The sequence below is a fragment of the Culex quinquefasciatus genome, chromosome 3 (assembly GCF_015732765.1).
Source record: "Culex quinquefasciatus strain JHB chromosome 3, VPISU_Cqui_1.0_pri_paternal, whole genome shotgun sequence".
In the NCBI taxonomy this organism is placed as follows: domain Eukaryota; kingdom Metazoa; phylum Arthropoda; class Insecta; order Diptera; family Culicidae; genus Culex; species Culex quinquefasciatus.
The window spans coordinates 65072145-65086287 of record NC_051863.1 but is presented as its reverse complement, the minus strand read 5'-3'; the positions used below and the strand labels follow the sequence as shown (position 1 = coordinate 65086287).

At 46.0% G+C, this 14143-nt stretch overlaps 1 protein-coding gene across 2 annotated transcripts; it reads right to left on the bottom strand.

The window, feature by feature from the left end:
• Window positions 1-9698: 9698 nt before the first annotated feature.
• LOC6050270 lies at window positions 9699-12570 on the bottom strand. 2 transcript variants are annotated; one of them, XM_038265141.1, is made up of 3 exons: window positions 12441-12570; window positions 10915-12316; window positions 9699-10851 (listed from the first exon to the last, which is right to left on the bottom strand). In XM_038265141.1, the coding sequence occupies exons 2-3, from the start codon at window positions 12283-12285 to the stop codon at window positions 9847-9849; spliced, it is 2376 nt and encodes a 791-aa protein (XP_038121069.1). In that variant the 5' UTR covers window positions 12286-12316; window positions 12441-12570; the 3' UTR covers window positions 9699-9846. The 2 variants fall into 2 exon arrangements, with proteins under 2 accessions (XP_038121069.1, XP_001866909.2); XM_001866874.2 differs by having other exon boundaries at window positions 10915-12304.
• Between the last annotated feature and the right edge of the window lie 1573 nt (window positions 12571-14143).

The following is a 14143-nucleotide window of genomic DNA, read 5'->3' as shown; positions in this document are numbered from 1 at the left end:
GAGCCGGTGAAAGAGAGAGCGGAGAGGGAGCGATTGTGCCGACATGTCAAAAAAAAATACGGGAGGGAAATGTCAGAGACTGGGAACGACCTACACGCTGAAATTAAAGTCACACCCAGTCACGAAATATTCTAGCAGAGCTGGTTCTGCCAGAATCCTGCTAGAACGGTTGAACATTTTTGCTAGAATGCTGTAAGAATATCCAGTTCTGTGAGAACTCTGCTAGAATCCTGCTAGAACGTCGTGACTGGGCAAATGTGGACCGATCGAGTACACTGAAACCCCGATGGTTTGACACCAATTCGACGCCGTTGTGCTATCGAGAAATTAAAAGTGAGAGTGTGTGCGTGCAACATGGAGTTAAACTTTTTGAAAAGCCTTGGTAAGCTTCACAGCAACTGCACAGAAAGTTTAACTCCATGTTGCGATTTGACAGCTCGATAGAGGAGAAAAGCAACTCGCGACAAAATTTTGAGGCTAGGAATTTTGACAGGTATGATTTTCATAAAGTATTCGCCTCCTTTTCTCTCCCACAGAAAACCTGGGAACGAGGTAGCTGTCAAACTAGGCCAAAATATTAAAGTCACTCACAAAATGAACTTTGAGTGATTTGTGTTCATTTCTGACGTCACGATTTTTTTCCTTTATAAAAGGAGAAAAGCTCGGAACTTAACCTCAAAGGTAAACAACCGAATGAACTTTTTTGACAGGTGTCAGTTCCGGGACTTAGCAATTAAAATTATAATTTCGCTCCGGTTGTTCCGTTTCGCATGGACACAAACACGACCAGGAACACGGAGCAAGGACACGGCCACGGGAATACCCAGGAACAGACACCTACACGGCCAGGGACACGAAAACGGTCAGAAGCACGGACACTAACACGGTCAGGAGTCCGGACAAGGACACGGCCTAGAGCACGGCCACAGGAACGACCAGAAACAGGCACCTACGTGGTCAGGTGCACGTACGTACACGAAGACGGCCAGATGCACGGACAAGCACACGGGCAATAACACTGGAAAAAAAACTCGGGTTATGACGTTTCGCGCAATCGGAAGCAAATTGAACTTTGAAGTCCCGGAACTGACACCTGTCAAAAAAGTTCATTCGGTTGTTTACCTTTGAGGTTAAGTTCCGCGCTTTTCTCCTTTATAGAGGAGAAAAGCCACTCGCGACAAAATTTTGAGGCTAGGAATTTTAACAGGTATGATTTTCATAAAGTATTCGCCTCCTTTTCTCTCACACAGAAACGTCACGTTCTCTTCTATTGAGGAGAAAATCGTGACGTCAGAAATGAACTCAAATCACTCAAAGTTCATGTTGTGAGTGACTTTAAAATTTTGGCCTAGTTTGACAGCTACCTCGTTCCCAGGTTTTCTGTGGGAGAGAAAAGGAGGCGAATACTTTATGAAAATCATACCTGTCAAAATTCCTAGCCTCAAAATTTTGTCGCGAGTTGCTTTTCTCCTATATTGTGTCGTACGTCGCTTTTTGACGTTCAGAGAAAAACGCGTTCATTCCAGTTTGACAGCTTGCTCAGAGCAGACGTGTTTCCTTTATTGTTTAGAGCTTAGCGCGTTTTTGACGGTGTTTTTTTTTTTACTTTCGCCGACGGCAATGGCGGCCGCGACGGCGGAGAGTGAATGGACGGAGCACAGGGCTGAGGATGGAAGGCTGGACGGGTTTCAACCCAAGACGCAGGCGGCGACGAGCATGGAGGTGGAAGACTCCGAAGGAGGAGGAGAGAACGGGGGCGAATTTCGTCCGGTGGTCAAAGTTCGCCGCAGGAAGGCTAACGAGGAGATCAACGTCGGCGATGGCGGCAACGACGGCGATGTGGAGAAACTTCTCAGCAACAACAAGTTCAGCCCGCGCTAGCGGAGGAGAGCAACAACATCAACAATGCGAACCCAGGAGCAGAAAAAACCATCCCCGTAGTACCAGCAACCGGCAAGTCGGCCGGGGAGAAGAAGCAGCCGCCGCTGGTGGTGAAAGATATGAGCTTCGCCCGCCTTGCGAAGGTGATGTCGTCATGTGATGTCCAGCCGGAACACAAACTGACGCGGTACGGCACAAAAATTACGTGCTTCTCGAGCGACGACTTCGACACGGTGCAAGCCCACCTGACGAAGAACAAGGTACAGTTCTACACGCACGGAAAGCGCAGTGCGAGACCGCACCGGGTAGTAATGCGAGGTCTTCTGCACGTGGAACCGGCTTACATCCAAGAGCTGCTCAAGACGGAACATCAGCTGGACGTCTTGGCAGTACACGCCATCAGGCGGAAGCAGCAGCTTCCCGCCATCGATGAGACGCCTTTCATCGTACTCTTCCCCAAGGGGCACACCAGTCTGAAGGAGTTGAGTAGCAAGGTATAGAAAGTGGGACCAGTCGTTGTCCGGTGGGTGGCCTACCGCAACAAAGAACCGCACGTGACCCAGTGCAAGAACTGCTTGCAGTTCGGTCACGGAACCAGTAACTGCCATCTCAAGCCCAGGTGCAGCAGCGGTGGGGGTCCCCACAGCACAGAAAAGTGCAAAGCAGAAGAAACGCGAGCCAAGAAGTGTGTCAACTGTTCTGGATCCCACGAGGGTCTGGACCGCAGCTGTCCCAAACGTGCGCATTTCATCCAGTCGAGGCAGCAGGCGTCTGTGTTTACCGCGGCGAATTTTCCTCCGCTACCTGGAGCGGTACCGGAAAAGAAACATCCTCGTCCCGCTGGAAGAAGTAGCGAAAATACTGGAGCCGGCGCCGGTGCAACCCCGAAGGAGCAACACGGTCAACGGATGCTGTACAGCGAGTCGGAGCTCTGGGCCATTTACCGAGAATCCAGGTTTTTAAGCGAAGATGGCGTTCGAATGTTGAACGCCCGAAATGTCAAAATCGCGCAGTAGCACCAACATCAGGAAAAAAAGTATGGCTGTCATACCGTGTCACACTTGTTTCGTAATGTTGGTAGCACTGCGTGATTTTGACATTTCGGGCGTTCACCATTCGAACGCCATCTTCGCTTAAAAATCTGGATACAGAGTTCGCTTGAGGCATGGCACATGGCACGAGAAAATGTTCATCTAATTCAGTTACAGTTTTTTTTATTCTATTATTTATTATTTGTTGTACTCTTGATCCTCGGTCCTAACCTGGTCGCAGCACCTAAAAGGACCTAATAAAAATAAATTGTGAAGAAAAAAAAAAGAAAAACGCGTTTGAGTGTTTAACATTGAATAGACAAAAACAAGAGCACGCGATGTAAACAATATCAAACACGTTTTGTTTGGTATACCATTCTGTGCATTGCCTCGAAGTTTTGTTAAACTTGGTTGCCGGAGTCCCGAGTTATATGTAATTAGAAAGTCTAGCTTGTACGTGCGTCAAACGCGTTCTGATCTGATATTGTGCGATCAGTTCCTAGCTGGACTCGGTCACTGGAAACGACCGGCGACTCAGTGACCGACGAAATAGGCGGCGGGCCAGATGCGGGCATAAAAATGTCAAAATCTCTTCCCCCTCACTTCGTCTCACCATCCAGCTGCAGCTTTGTTGACAAACAAACGGAGCACGCGATCGCATGATGGCGGCATCGAGCCAGAATTGGGGGTGATCATGTGATTAAAAATGAAAGTTTTTTCAAGAAAAATAATATTTTTCCGACCGAATAAAAAAATTGCGAGCATGTTCAAACAATTATTCCTGATGTCGGAGAAGTGATGAAAAAGCAAAATTTTAATCCATAATTTTTCTATAAATTGAATTTTTTCACTCTAACTAGGAACCCCTAGGTCTATCCACGACCGTTTCCAATGACCGTGAGAAGATGCCAGAAAATCCAGCTACGAGCTAAATCCACAATATTTTTAAAACATATACTGGGGTAGGCCACATAAAGTCCATGCACTATTTTGGAAAAAAGTGTTTTCAATAGTGTTTAGAAAAATAGTTACGTTAAAAATTCTTAGTTTAAATTCCGGGGTGACTTTGATAGTCATAGTTTTTCTTGTTAAAATCATATTCAAAGTGTTCAAACTTTATTTTTACGTTAAATGTACCATCACTAAAGTAGCTGATATAGTTTTTTAGAAAATTCGGTCTTTTATTCGGTCGGAAAAATATTATTTTTCTTGAAAAAACTTTCATTTTTAATCACATGATCACCCCCAATTCTGGCTCGATGCCGCCATCATGCGATCGCGTGCTCCGTTTGTTTGTCAACAAAGCTGCAGCTGGATGGTGAGACGAAGTGAGGGGGAAGAGATTTTGACATTTTTATGCCCGCATCTGGCCCGCCGCCTATTTCGTCGGTCACTGAGTCGCCGGTCGTTTCCAGTGACCGAGTCCAGCTAGGAACTGATCGCACAATAATAATCTTGAGAAAAACATTACCTGTTGGAAAATATTTCAAAAACAAATTGAATTCCTATCAAAGTCACCCCGGTTTACGGTACTTAATCCACCCTTAGGTGGTTGGCGCCTTCCTCACATTTAAAGGGTGCTATCCGAAATGCAAAAAGTGCGTAAATAACACTTAAGTGCTTATAACTTTTGATAGGTTTGTCAGATCTTCAATGTTTTGGACGCGTTGGAAAGGTCTTTTGAATACCTTTCTGAAAATGTATAGCATGACGGTTTTCGCAATCCGCAATTTTCAGTGTGTGGCACCCTTGTTGGGTCAGGCCACACCGGATCTCCGGGATGTCCGTCCTGGTTCCCTCACTCTGCTTCTTCCTCCACTCACTCTACTCTACTCTTCACTGAAAATACGCCACACGTTTTATTCAAGTGCCCAAACACTTGAATGATTGAATAAAGCCACATCATAGATTTAATTGGTTTGTGTTTCAACATCATTCCAAACCATTATCAAATGCAAGTGTTTAGGCGATTGAATTTTTGGTATTTTTTGACATGTTATTGTCATTCGAGTGGCTCAAGCTTTTCAAGTGTTTTGCTCATGAATTTGTCCCACTGCCTTTAACTATTCAAAGTGAAGAGCAAAACACTTGAAATTGATCTTAAGATCTGCCCAAAACAGGCACTATTCAAAGTCAACGTGAAGTCCACATGAATTTAATGTGTTTCACTGATTGATTTTAGAGCAGCTTTCATCGAAGGCTAGAAGCTAGGCTAGGACGAATAGCGCAAAAAACTCACCCGTCTTCAACTGGCCAGCCGGCGCAGTGGAAGCGTGCACGACTAGCAAGCGAGAACCTGTATTTCGCTTGTACGTATTTTATTTTTCAACACCATTTAAAATTCAAGTGTTTGGCTATTGACATTATTTCATAGCCAGTCACCGAAATTTCAAGTTTTTTGCGATTGATATTTGAGTGCTCTGTACAGCAGGGCCAGATCATGTGTAGAACACTTCGTTGAGCTGTGTAAGTTTTGCTCAGTGTTCTCTGATGACAGTTCTCCACTCTCTCGTCATCCGACCTACCCGTCACTGACATCGCGCGTGACTACCCGACCAGAATGCTACAGAGATTACCCGATCAGAATACTGTACTTCTAACGGATCACCACATCTCGTTTTTTCTACAGACAGATAATTTTTATATCAAAGTGAGCATCTTTGCACCATAAAGCCTCATCTACAATCTAATTCCGACAAGATCTTCAGAAACAATCACCATATCTTAGATTGCAAGGCAGATATCAATAATGGTTGTGTCACGTGTATATGACATTGTATTGAAGGTGCATTCTGAGAATGTAGATGAGACGTAACATCGATAGCACAAAACTCAACCCAGGGGTATGAAAATCGTTTAACATCGAAATTTTTTCATTCCCTAGATCAAACTATGTCGCAAGAGACAGGTTTCGATAGGTTGCGGTATTTCGTTTTATGACTACATTATCTTTGGCTCAAACCTGCCGTTCATCATTGTGGGAGGGGTTGTGTAATTAAAGAATTATATCTTTTATCTTACTTGACAAGATTTGATGCTTTTTGGACAACACTTATTTTATTTAAGAATACCGCATACCCTACCTTTTCATTATTTTATTTATTTTTTTTTATTTTTTTCTTACTTTTTTTTATGAAAATTGAAACTAAGGTTAGGTCTTTCATTTACAATTCCTTTTCGGGCTCAAGGCTCCGATTCTCATAGGCTTCCTTATTTTGACCTTGTTTTGAATACCGGATTGAGGCTCTTTTTTAACGTTTGAATTCGAGCTCTAATACTATGCAAAATTCTGTCGAGCGCGAAGCTTCCTGTCTTTCTAAATGAGCTCAAAGCTGAGAGCGTATATAGTTTTATCGAGCTTGGAGTTTATGGTTCCGAACTCTTGACCCTTATTTAAGAGCTTTAGGCTTATTTCCGAGCTCGTTGCTCATTTATTGTTCCAGCCAGTAACTCTAATTGTTCTGTTTTTTTTTAGATCTTGTGGCTTAAATTTGTTTTTCAAAAACGAGGCTCGAGCCAAGATTTTTCTTATTTTGTTTTTTTTACGAGCTCATGGCTCAGTTGACGTGTCTGTAGCTCGGCGCTCTCGACGCTCAGATTTTTTTTTTAAAGAGCTCGTAGCGCAGACTCCTGAGGAGCTGAATGCTTTGAGTTTTGTTGTTTTTTTTAAGGGGTTTGAAACTCACACTCCTGAAAGCTCGAGCTCGAAGCTCGGTGATTATTATTATTTTTTAAGAGCTCTAAGCTCGGAGTTTTTTTTTTAACGAGCTCGAAGCTCCGGGTTTTTAACGACCTCGAAGCCCACATTCCTTAAGAGCTCGAAGCTCGGAGTTTGTTTTTACGAGCTCGAAGCTCAGAGGTTTTGTTTTGTTTAAGGAGCTCAAAGCTCAACCTCGGGCTCGAAGCCCAATCCCGAGCTCAAGCTCAATGTCCCGAGCTCGAAGCTCAATATCCCGAGCTCAAGCTCAATGTCCCGAGCTCGAAGCTCAATCCCGGCTCGAAGCCCAATCCCGAGCTCAAGCTCAATATCCCGAGCTCAAGCTCAATATCCCGAGCTCGAAGCTCAATCCCGAGCTCAAGCTCAATCCCGGCTCGAAGCCCAATACCCGAGCTCAAGCTCCATCCCGGGCTCGAAGCCCAATCCCGGCTCGAAGCCCAATATCCGAGCTCGAAGCTCCATCCCGGGCTCAAGCCCAATCCCGGGCTCGAAGCCCAATATCCGAGCTCGAAGCTCCATCCCGGGCTCGAAGCCCAATACTCGAGCTCAAGCTCCTTCCCGGGCTCGAAGCCCAATACCCGAGCTCGAAGCTCCACCCCGGGCTCGAAGCCCAATATCGAGCAAAAAACTCTCAGACTCCCAACAACCAATTGTTTGGTTTTTGTTTACACTTGCCATACCGTTCGGTGTCGTCGTCGATTTTGTTCAGGAATCATCATAATACGGTAGTCACTGAAGTATTTTTTTAATAAAAAGCGACTTTGACGTAGTGAGGTAATTTTTGCACTACTTTCGTTCTTCTTTTTACTACACCTGCTCGTTGTTTTTGTTTACATCACTTTTCGTCACTGATTGAGGATAACCAAACCGTACCTGATGGATTCGGGACCATTTGGAGGATCCCATCCTCGTCGCCACTTGTGGCACCCTTGTTGGGTCAGGCCACACCGGATCTCCGGGATGTCCGTCCTGGTTCCCTCACTCTGCTTCTTCCTCCACTCACTCTACTCTACTCTTCTCTGATGACAGTTCTCCACTCTCTCGTCATCCGACCTAGAGAGCCTGGAGCTTATTAGAGAACGGACATCTCAAACCAAAAGTACCAATCGAAGCACGAGAACTGTCAAACGGAGGTACCAATCGAGCATAAGACAAAGGATTTTGCTCGATTGGTACCTCCGTTTGATAGTTCTCGTGCTTCGATTGGTACTTTTGCTTTGAGATGTCCGTTCTCTAATAAGCTCCAGGCTCTCTAATCCGACCTACCCGTCACTGACATCGCGCGTGACTACCCGACCAGAATGCTACAGAGATTACCCGATCAGAATACTGTACTTCTAACGGATCACCACACAGTGTAAGAACGGGCCTTGACCGATCTTATGCACCAGGTTCCCGACGAACACGCACTGCCCTTACACCTACATCTCACCCTTGCTCTGAGTCAGTACGAGCAGCACGCTAGAACACGCTTTGAGTGTTCGTGCCAGGCATGCACACCTTCTTTTCCGGTTACGCATTTTAACTCGGCCGAGGGTGGTACATTACGTAGGGTTTGATGTAAGTATAAGCGCCTAACCATTTAAAGTGTGCCTAACTTTCTTTAAAGCAAAAACTGTTTTATTTTTAGTTTGAATTCAAAAACTAATTGTTATTTACTGTGTATTGTTTTCTCCTGAAATCCCCCCTATTGTTGAGTCGTGTTTATCTGTTGCTATTTTTTGTCGCGGTGCGGTGTTACAATATTTTGGTCCTAAGCATTTTAGAAAAGTTTTTAAAAAGTACAAAAGTAATATTTGTGTTAATCCTTTAATCATTCCATAAATTGAGTAAGGGCTCGAACCTCACTTGCTTAAGAAAAAGGTGAAGTTTCAAAACAATGGACAGTGAAAGAAATATACTATGTAAAGAATCAATAGTAAAAGGAAGATAGTAATTTATGAAGTAGATAACGAAATTAACAATAGTTAATAAAAAGAGGTAACAAACAAGCTAACCTAGCTGGTGGCCTGTGGAAACGACTCGTAAACCTTTGACCAGCGAGGGTCAGAGTAGAGACGGCTAGAAGAAAGGGGCGCGTCAATGTGGGAAAGGGAAGTAATTTGTGATTGTAGACGGTATTGTTTTGATTCGCAGTATGTTGAGTCAACTGCTGTGGATGTACCTGAAACATCGCACAACGGGGTTTCTCTTCTCTTCATTCTCAGCTACCACCTATCTTCTGTTTATTTTGTTTCTCTGATTTTCTAACGTGGCTTCTGTTTACTATCCTCCATTTGATTTCGATTTTATTCATTTGATTCTCTTATATCTCAACGCTTTTCCACTCTATTTTACCAATTGATGCTGCTGCAACAAACTGTCTGCTTTCCCTTAAATTGGCAGCGATGTCAATTTTGTTTATCTTTATTTATCTATTTGAATAATTTCTCATCTTCCCTTAAATTGCCCTCAATACAATCTATGTATTGAGGGCAATTTAAGGGAAGATGAGAAATTATTCAAATAGATAAATAAAGATAAACATCACTGAGCTAAGGGAAGCAGACATTTGTTGCAGCAGCATCAGTTGGCAAAATAGAGTGGAAAAGTTGGTATAAAGAATCAAATGAATAAAATCGAAATCAAATGGAGGATACAGAAGCCATTAAAAATCGGAAGAAAATAAACAGAAGATGGTGGTAGCTGAAAAGAAGGCCGTTGTGCGATTTCAGGTACATCAACAGTTGACTCAACACTGCGAATCAAAACTGCCTCTGTCTGGAAGGCCCTTTCCCGACACTCGCTGGTCAAATTTACAGTCGTTTCCACAGGCCACCAAGTTACTTGTCATCATGATGACTAAACCAAGCCAACGTGGAGGTAAGAAAATAGGACACTTGCAAGGAACCAGAGCCATGCTGTTTTGTCCAAACAGCACTACGGATGTAGTTGGGCTCTTTCCGGGATGTTCCTCGCCTAGGTGTGTCAACCGACGAGTATCATCAGTATCATGCACCCTTGGCCTGCATGTATAGCATGACGGTTTTCCTTACAAAAACCAGGTTCTTAGCAAAAAAATACAATTCTAAGCTGTTCACTATGTGTTTATTAAGTTCAAAAATGTTGTCGATAACTCGAAGAGCAAGTAACATAAAAGAAAAAACAAATCATTTCAGTCAAACAGTTAGAATTATAATGATTCACATACGTTCGAATCGTAACGTAACCTCCGCTTCATCGTTCCGGCGACTCATTGCGGATACCCTTCATCAGGTCTTCGTTGATATTGACGGTCTCCGTTGTGGTATCAAACAGCGTGATCGATATCGGCACGTCCCCGTACCCGGTCATGTCATCGTTCACCGCTTCGTACTGCTCCCGCCTGGTGTGCACCTGGCCAATCAGCACCTTTCCGCTAACATTATCCTGCAGGTACGACTCAACGAAGGGACTGTCGCCGAGGTCTTGCAGTCCGTGCAGCGCGAAGCAGATCGCTTGGCCGGGAAGCTCCAGGAAGCGTGGCTCGCACGCGTAGATTTGGTTCATCGGGATCGAACAGGTGCCACCGAGATCCACGAAGAAGACGGTGACGGTGTTTCCAGTGGGTTCGAGTGCGTCAACACGCACCCGGAACCAGCTGTCGTTCATCGGGACGAGGTAGTACTCTCCGGCGGTTACCGACGCTTTCGGACAGCGTTGCGCGCACTCCATCGTCTTCTCGATTTCGGTCAGCATTTCTCCCATTTTGTCGCTGTACTCGGCGCCGACAAGCCGGGCCCAGATTTCGCCCAGCGAAACCGGATGCGTCACGAACAGGTCCCACTCATCCTCACTCCAGGGCAGTTCGAGCACGTTGGCCGACATTCGCTGGGCCTGCGGCGAGAGCGGAGTTTTCTCCGTGCGGGCGGCAAACACAATCACGCTGTGGTTCGGAATCTCCTCGGTTTTGAACAGCCGCGTCAGGTTCGCCTGCACGATCAGCTTCCAGTGCTTGGGCAGCAGAGAACCGTGCGAGTCGCGGAACGCTTTCGGGACGTTGTCCAGCTGCATGCCGTACTGGCACGGGAGCAGCAGGTCGTAGATCTTCGCGGCGATTGCATCGTCCGTGTCGTCACACTCGCGGAATTGGCGCGATTCGCTGCGTCGGATGGCTTCGATGGCGCACCGGGCGACGGCCGACTTGCTCTCCAGCTCGGTCGCGTAATCGGTGGGGTAGGTTCGGTACACCGTGCCGTTGATCTGCGGAAGGGACTTGGGTTAGTGAGGAAACGCCTTCGGAGGAGAGCCGTCACCAAAAATTACCGTGACTTTGCAGTGAAAGCGCTGCTTCACTTCGAAGATCTTGTAGATCGGAGGGCAGCCGTAGCTCTGGCCGTACTGAAACAGCAATTCCTCCGGCGTCGCGCCCGGTTGGTCCCACTTGAAGGTAGCGCGTTTCGTCGAAGAAAGTGGGATTTTCTGCAGGACCTTCTCTACGCTAGGCGTGACCTCCTGCTGCTGCCTGATCAGATTCTGCTGCTGAACCTGCACGACCTGGGCGATCGACTCCGGAGTAAACACCTGCGGCGGCACAGTGGTGGGCGCCTTGAAGCTTTGTCGGATGGCTCGGACGACGGGCACGGCATCGTTCTCAGTGGTGTCCATTTTCTGTTCATCAATGACCTGCGGCGACGGCGTGGCGACCTGCGGTTGAACGGGTTTCGGCGAAGCTGCCGGCGGCGCAGTGTCCATCTTGACCGGAGCGGAAGCAGCTGGCGCGGGTTGTTCGGGCTTGACGAAGGGATTCGTCTGCGCTTGATGGAACGGATTCGTCGAGTTGACTGGCCTGGCTGGCGTTTCCGCAGGAGGAGGAGCAACCTTTGGCGTCGGAGCGGGTTTCGGCGGGACGACGGACTGACTTTGGGTGCCCGTTGCGGCCTTACTTCCGTAACCGTTTCCGAAAAACGAGCTCAACGGGTTGTTGGGGTTCTTGAAGCGCTGCTGCTGTTGGTACGATGAAGCCGGCTTAGACTGCTTCTGCTGCTGATGCTGTTGAGGCTGGTACGATGGCTTTGCCGACTGCTGCTGGTAGAGTGTGGTGGCTGGTTTCGATTGCTGTTGGTTAAATCCCAGGAAGGAAGTCTTGGCTGGCTGCTGCTGAGGTTGGTACGATGGCTTCGCCGACTGCTGCTGGCTGTAAGCAGTGGCCCCACTGAAGGAAGTCTTCGCAGGCTGCTGCTGATAAGAATAGTACGGCTTTGACTGCTGTTGATAGTACTGCGGCTTCGATTGCTGCGGATAGGCCTGAAACTTGTTCTGTCCACCCGGGTACCGGTTCGTCTGGTACGGCGTCTTGTTCCAGGTCATTGCGAACGCCGGTTTCTTCGCCGGCTTTTTCGTTGTTTTTTGGGCCGCAATCATCTTCTGGATGTGGCTGGACTCCTCGCTCGGCTTGACAAACACCACGACCTCGCCGTTCTGCTCGCGGAGGATAAACTCACCGGTCGCTTCCAGGAACTCGGCCGCCGACCGGTAGCCAAAGTCCTTGTACATGAGCGGGTGGCCTTCCTCCTTGCGAAAATCACCCAGGATCCGGAACAACGACGAGGTTCCCTTCTCCGAGATGATCAGCGAGCGCATCACGGCGATCGCCGATTTGGCCTCTTTCGAGAACTCGCGCGAGCCGAACGTCATCGTGGCGAGGGTTGACGACCTGCAACGGGACCAGGTTGCATCAGTTATCTGCGTTTCGTAATAAACAAAACATAACCTCTTGCAAAAGCTTTTTTAACAGTTCATCAAAATATATTTGTCTAGCTCCACACCACATCCACAATGTTTGCACTTACCTTAGCTCGCAGAATTAAACTTTCTGTAGTTTTAATCAATATTTTCCTCAAATTTTCCTAATTTTCAGAAACTGCACCCAACTATTCAAGCCACCATCAGCTTCCAGAACATCTCCAAATGAAAAATGTCAATCGCCACCACAAATGTGGCAACGTAGCATTTTGCAGAAATAACGGCGGCGAAGCGGATGAACTCCACGAGGCAGTGATGCCAAAAATGATTCTCATACGAATGGTACACGCTCATCCAAAATCTAATTCCGTCGTGTATCTAATGTCAGCATATCAGCACTTTGACGTTCAATCACAGGTCATAAACAGCGTTTCCAACTGTAATATAGTAATAAAAAGCTCAATATCAGGTGAGCAAGCAAGTTTCTACACTCAACCAAAAGTTAGAAGTTAGAACACGAACGTTTGTGGTTCAAACACAGAGAACAGATCTGATTTTTTTTTTGAAAAGGTCCAATAAACCAAATTTTCAGTTTTTGCTTTTTGGGTGTTTTTTAATACCCCTGACTCAAGGCGGTTATAAAAACACCCAAAAAGCAAAATTTGGAAATTTGGTTTATTGGATCTTTAAAAAAAAACTCCAGAGATGTACATTAGGGTGGGTACGTTTTTCAAAAAGTTCTCGGATCAAGTTTTAGTATGGTTCCCCTTGTAGGGCATGCCCATAGGGACTTTCATGCCAAATATCAGCTCATTTGGTTGTAAACTGGCTGCGCGCATCAGGGTTAAAGTTTACATGGGAATTACTATGGGAAATTGGAACTTTTTGTTCAAACGCTCCTACAGGTCTGGGAAAATCACGCGCCAACTTCTGGTATGGTCAGGCCTATGGGGAATGGTCTGGAGAACACTTTTCCCGAAGAGAGCATATGGATTCGTTGACCCTAGACCTGGCGCATCGGCAAACAATCCGATGTCTCCGGAATCAACGGTTTTCCCTCAAAAAGCATAACATTTTCCAGCATGCTATGAAAGCTTGATGAACACCGCGACGCCATATGTCAGACAGCTACCACGTGGTTGAAATATTTGCAAAAAAATACAAATTTGCTATGCAAAGATTTTGAATTCGACTAAATAATATCAGGATTACTCGAAATGATCGTTTTCTACTTAAAAGAAGGTTTGCAATTAAATATTCCAGCCGTTTCTCACCCACGTGCTAGTTGTCTGACATATGGCGTCGCGGTGTTCATCAAGCTTTCATAGCATGCTAAGGAAAATTTAATGCTTTTTGAGGGAAAACCGTTGATTCCGGAGACATCGGATTGTTTGCCGATGCGCCAGGTCTAGGGTCAACGAATCCATATGCTCTCTTCGGGAAAAGTGTTCTCCAGACCATTCCCCATAGGCCTGACCATACCAGAAGTTGGCGCGTGATTTTCCCAGACCTGTAGGAGCGTTTGAACAAAAAGTTCCAATTTCCCATAGTAATTCCCATGTTAACTTTAACCCTGATGCGCGCAGCCAGTTTACAACCAAATGAGCTGATATTTGGCATGAAAGTCCCTATGGGCATGCCCTACAAGGGGAACCATACTAAAACTTGATCCGAGAACTTTTTGAAAAACGTACCCACCCTAATGTACATCTAGGCTCTAACTTGTGTGTAAACCACGGTTAACCTCGTTTAAATATTAAATTCACTTCTGTATAATTCCAGTTAACTAAAAATAATGCAAAAATGCATT

Coding starts and splice junctions, on each gene's coding strand:
- LOC6050270 (XM_038265141.1), bottom strand. CDS start 12,285: ATGACGTTCGGCTCGCGCGAGTTCTCGAAAGAGGCCAAATCGGCGATC. Junction 10,852..10,914: donor GCTTTCACTGCAAAGTCACG/GTAATTTTTGGT, acceptor TCCCTTCCGCAG/ATCAACGGCACGGTGTACCG.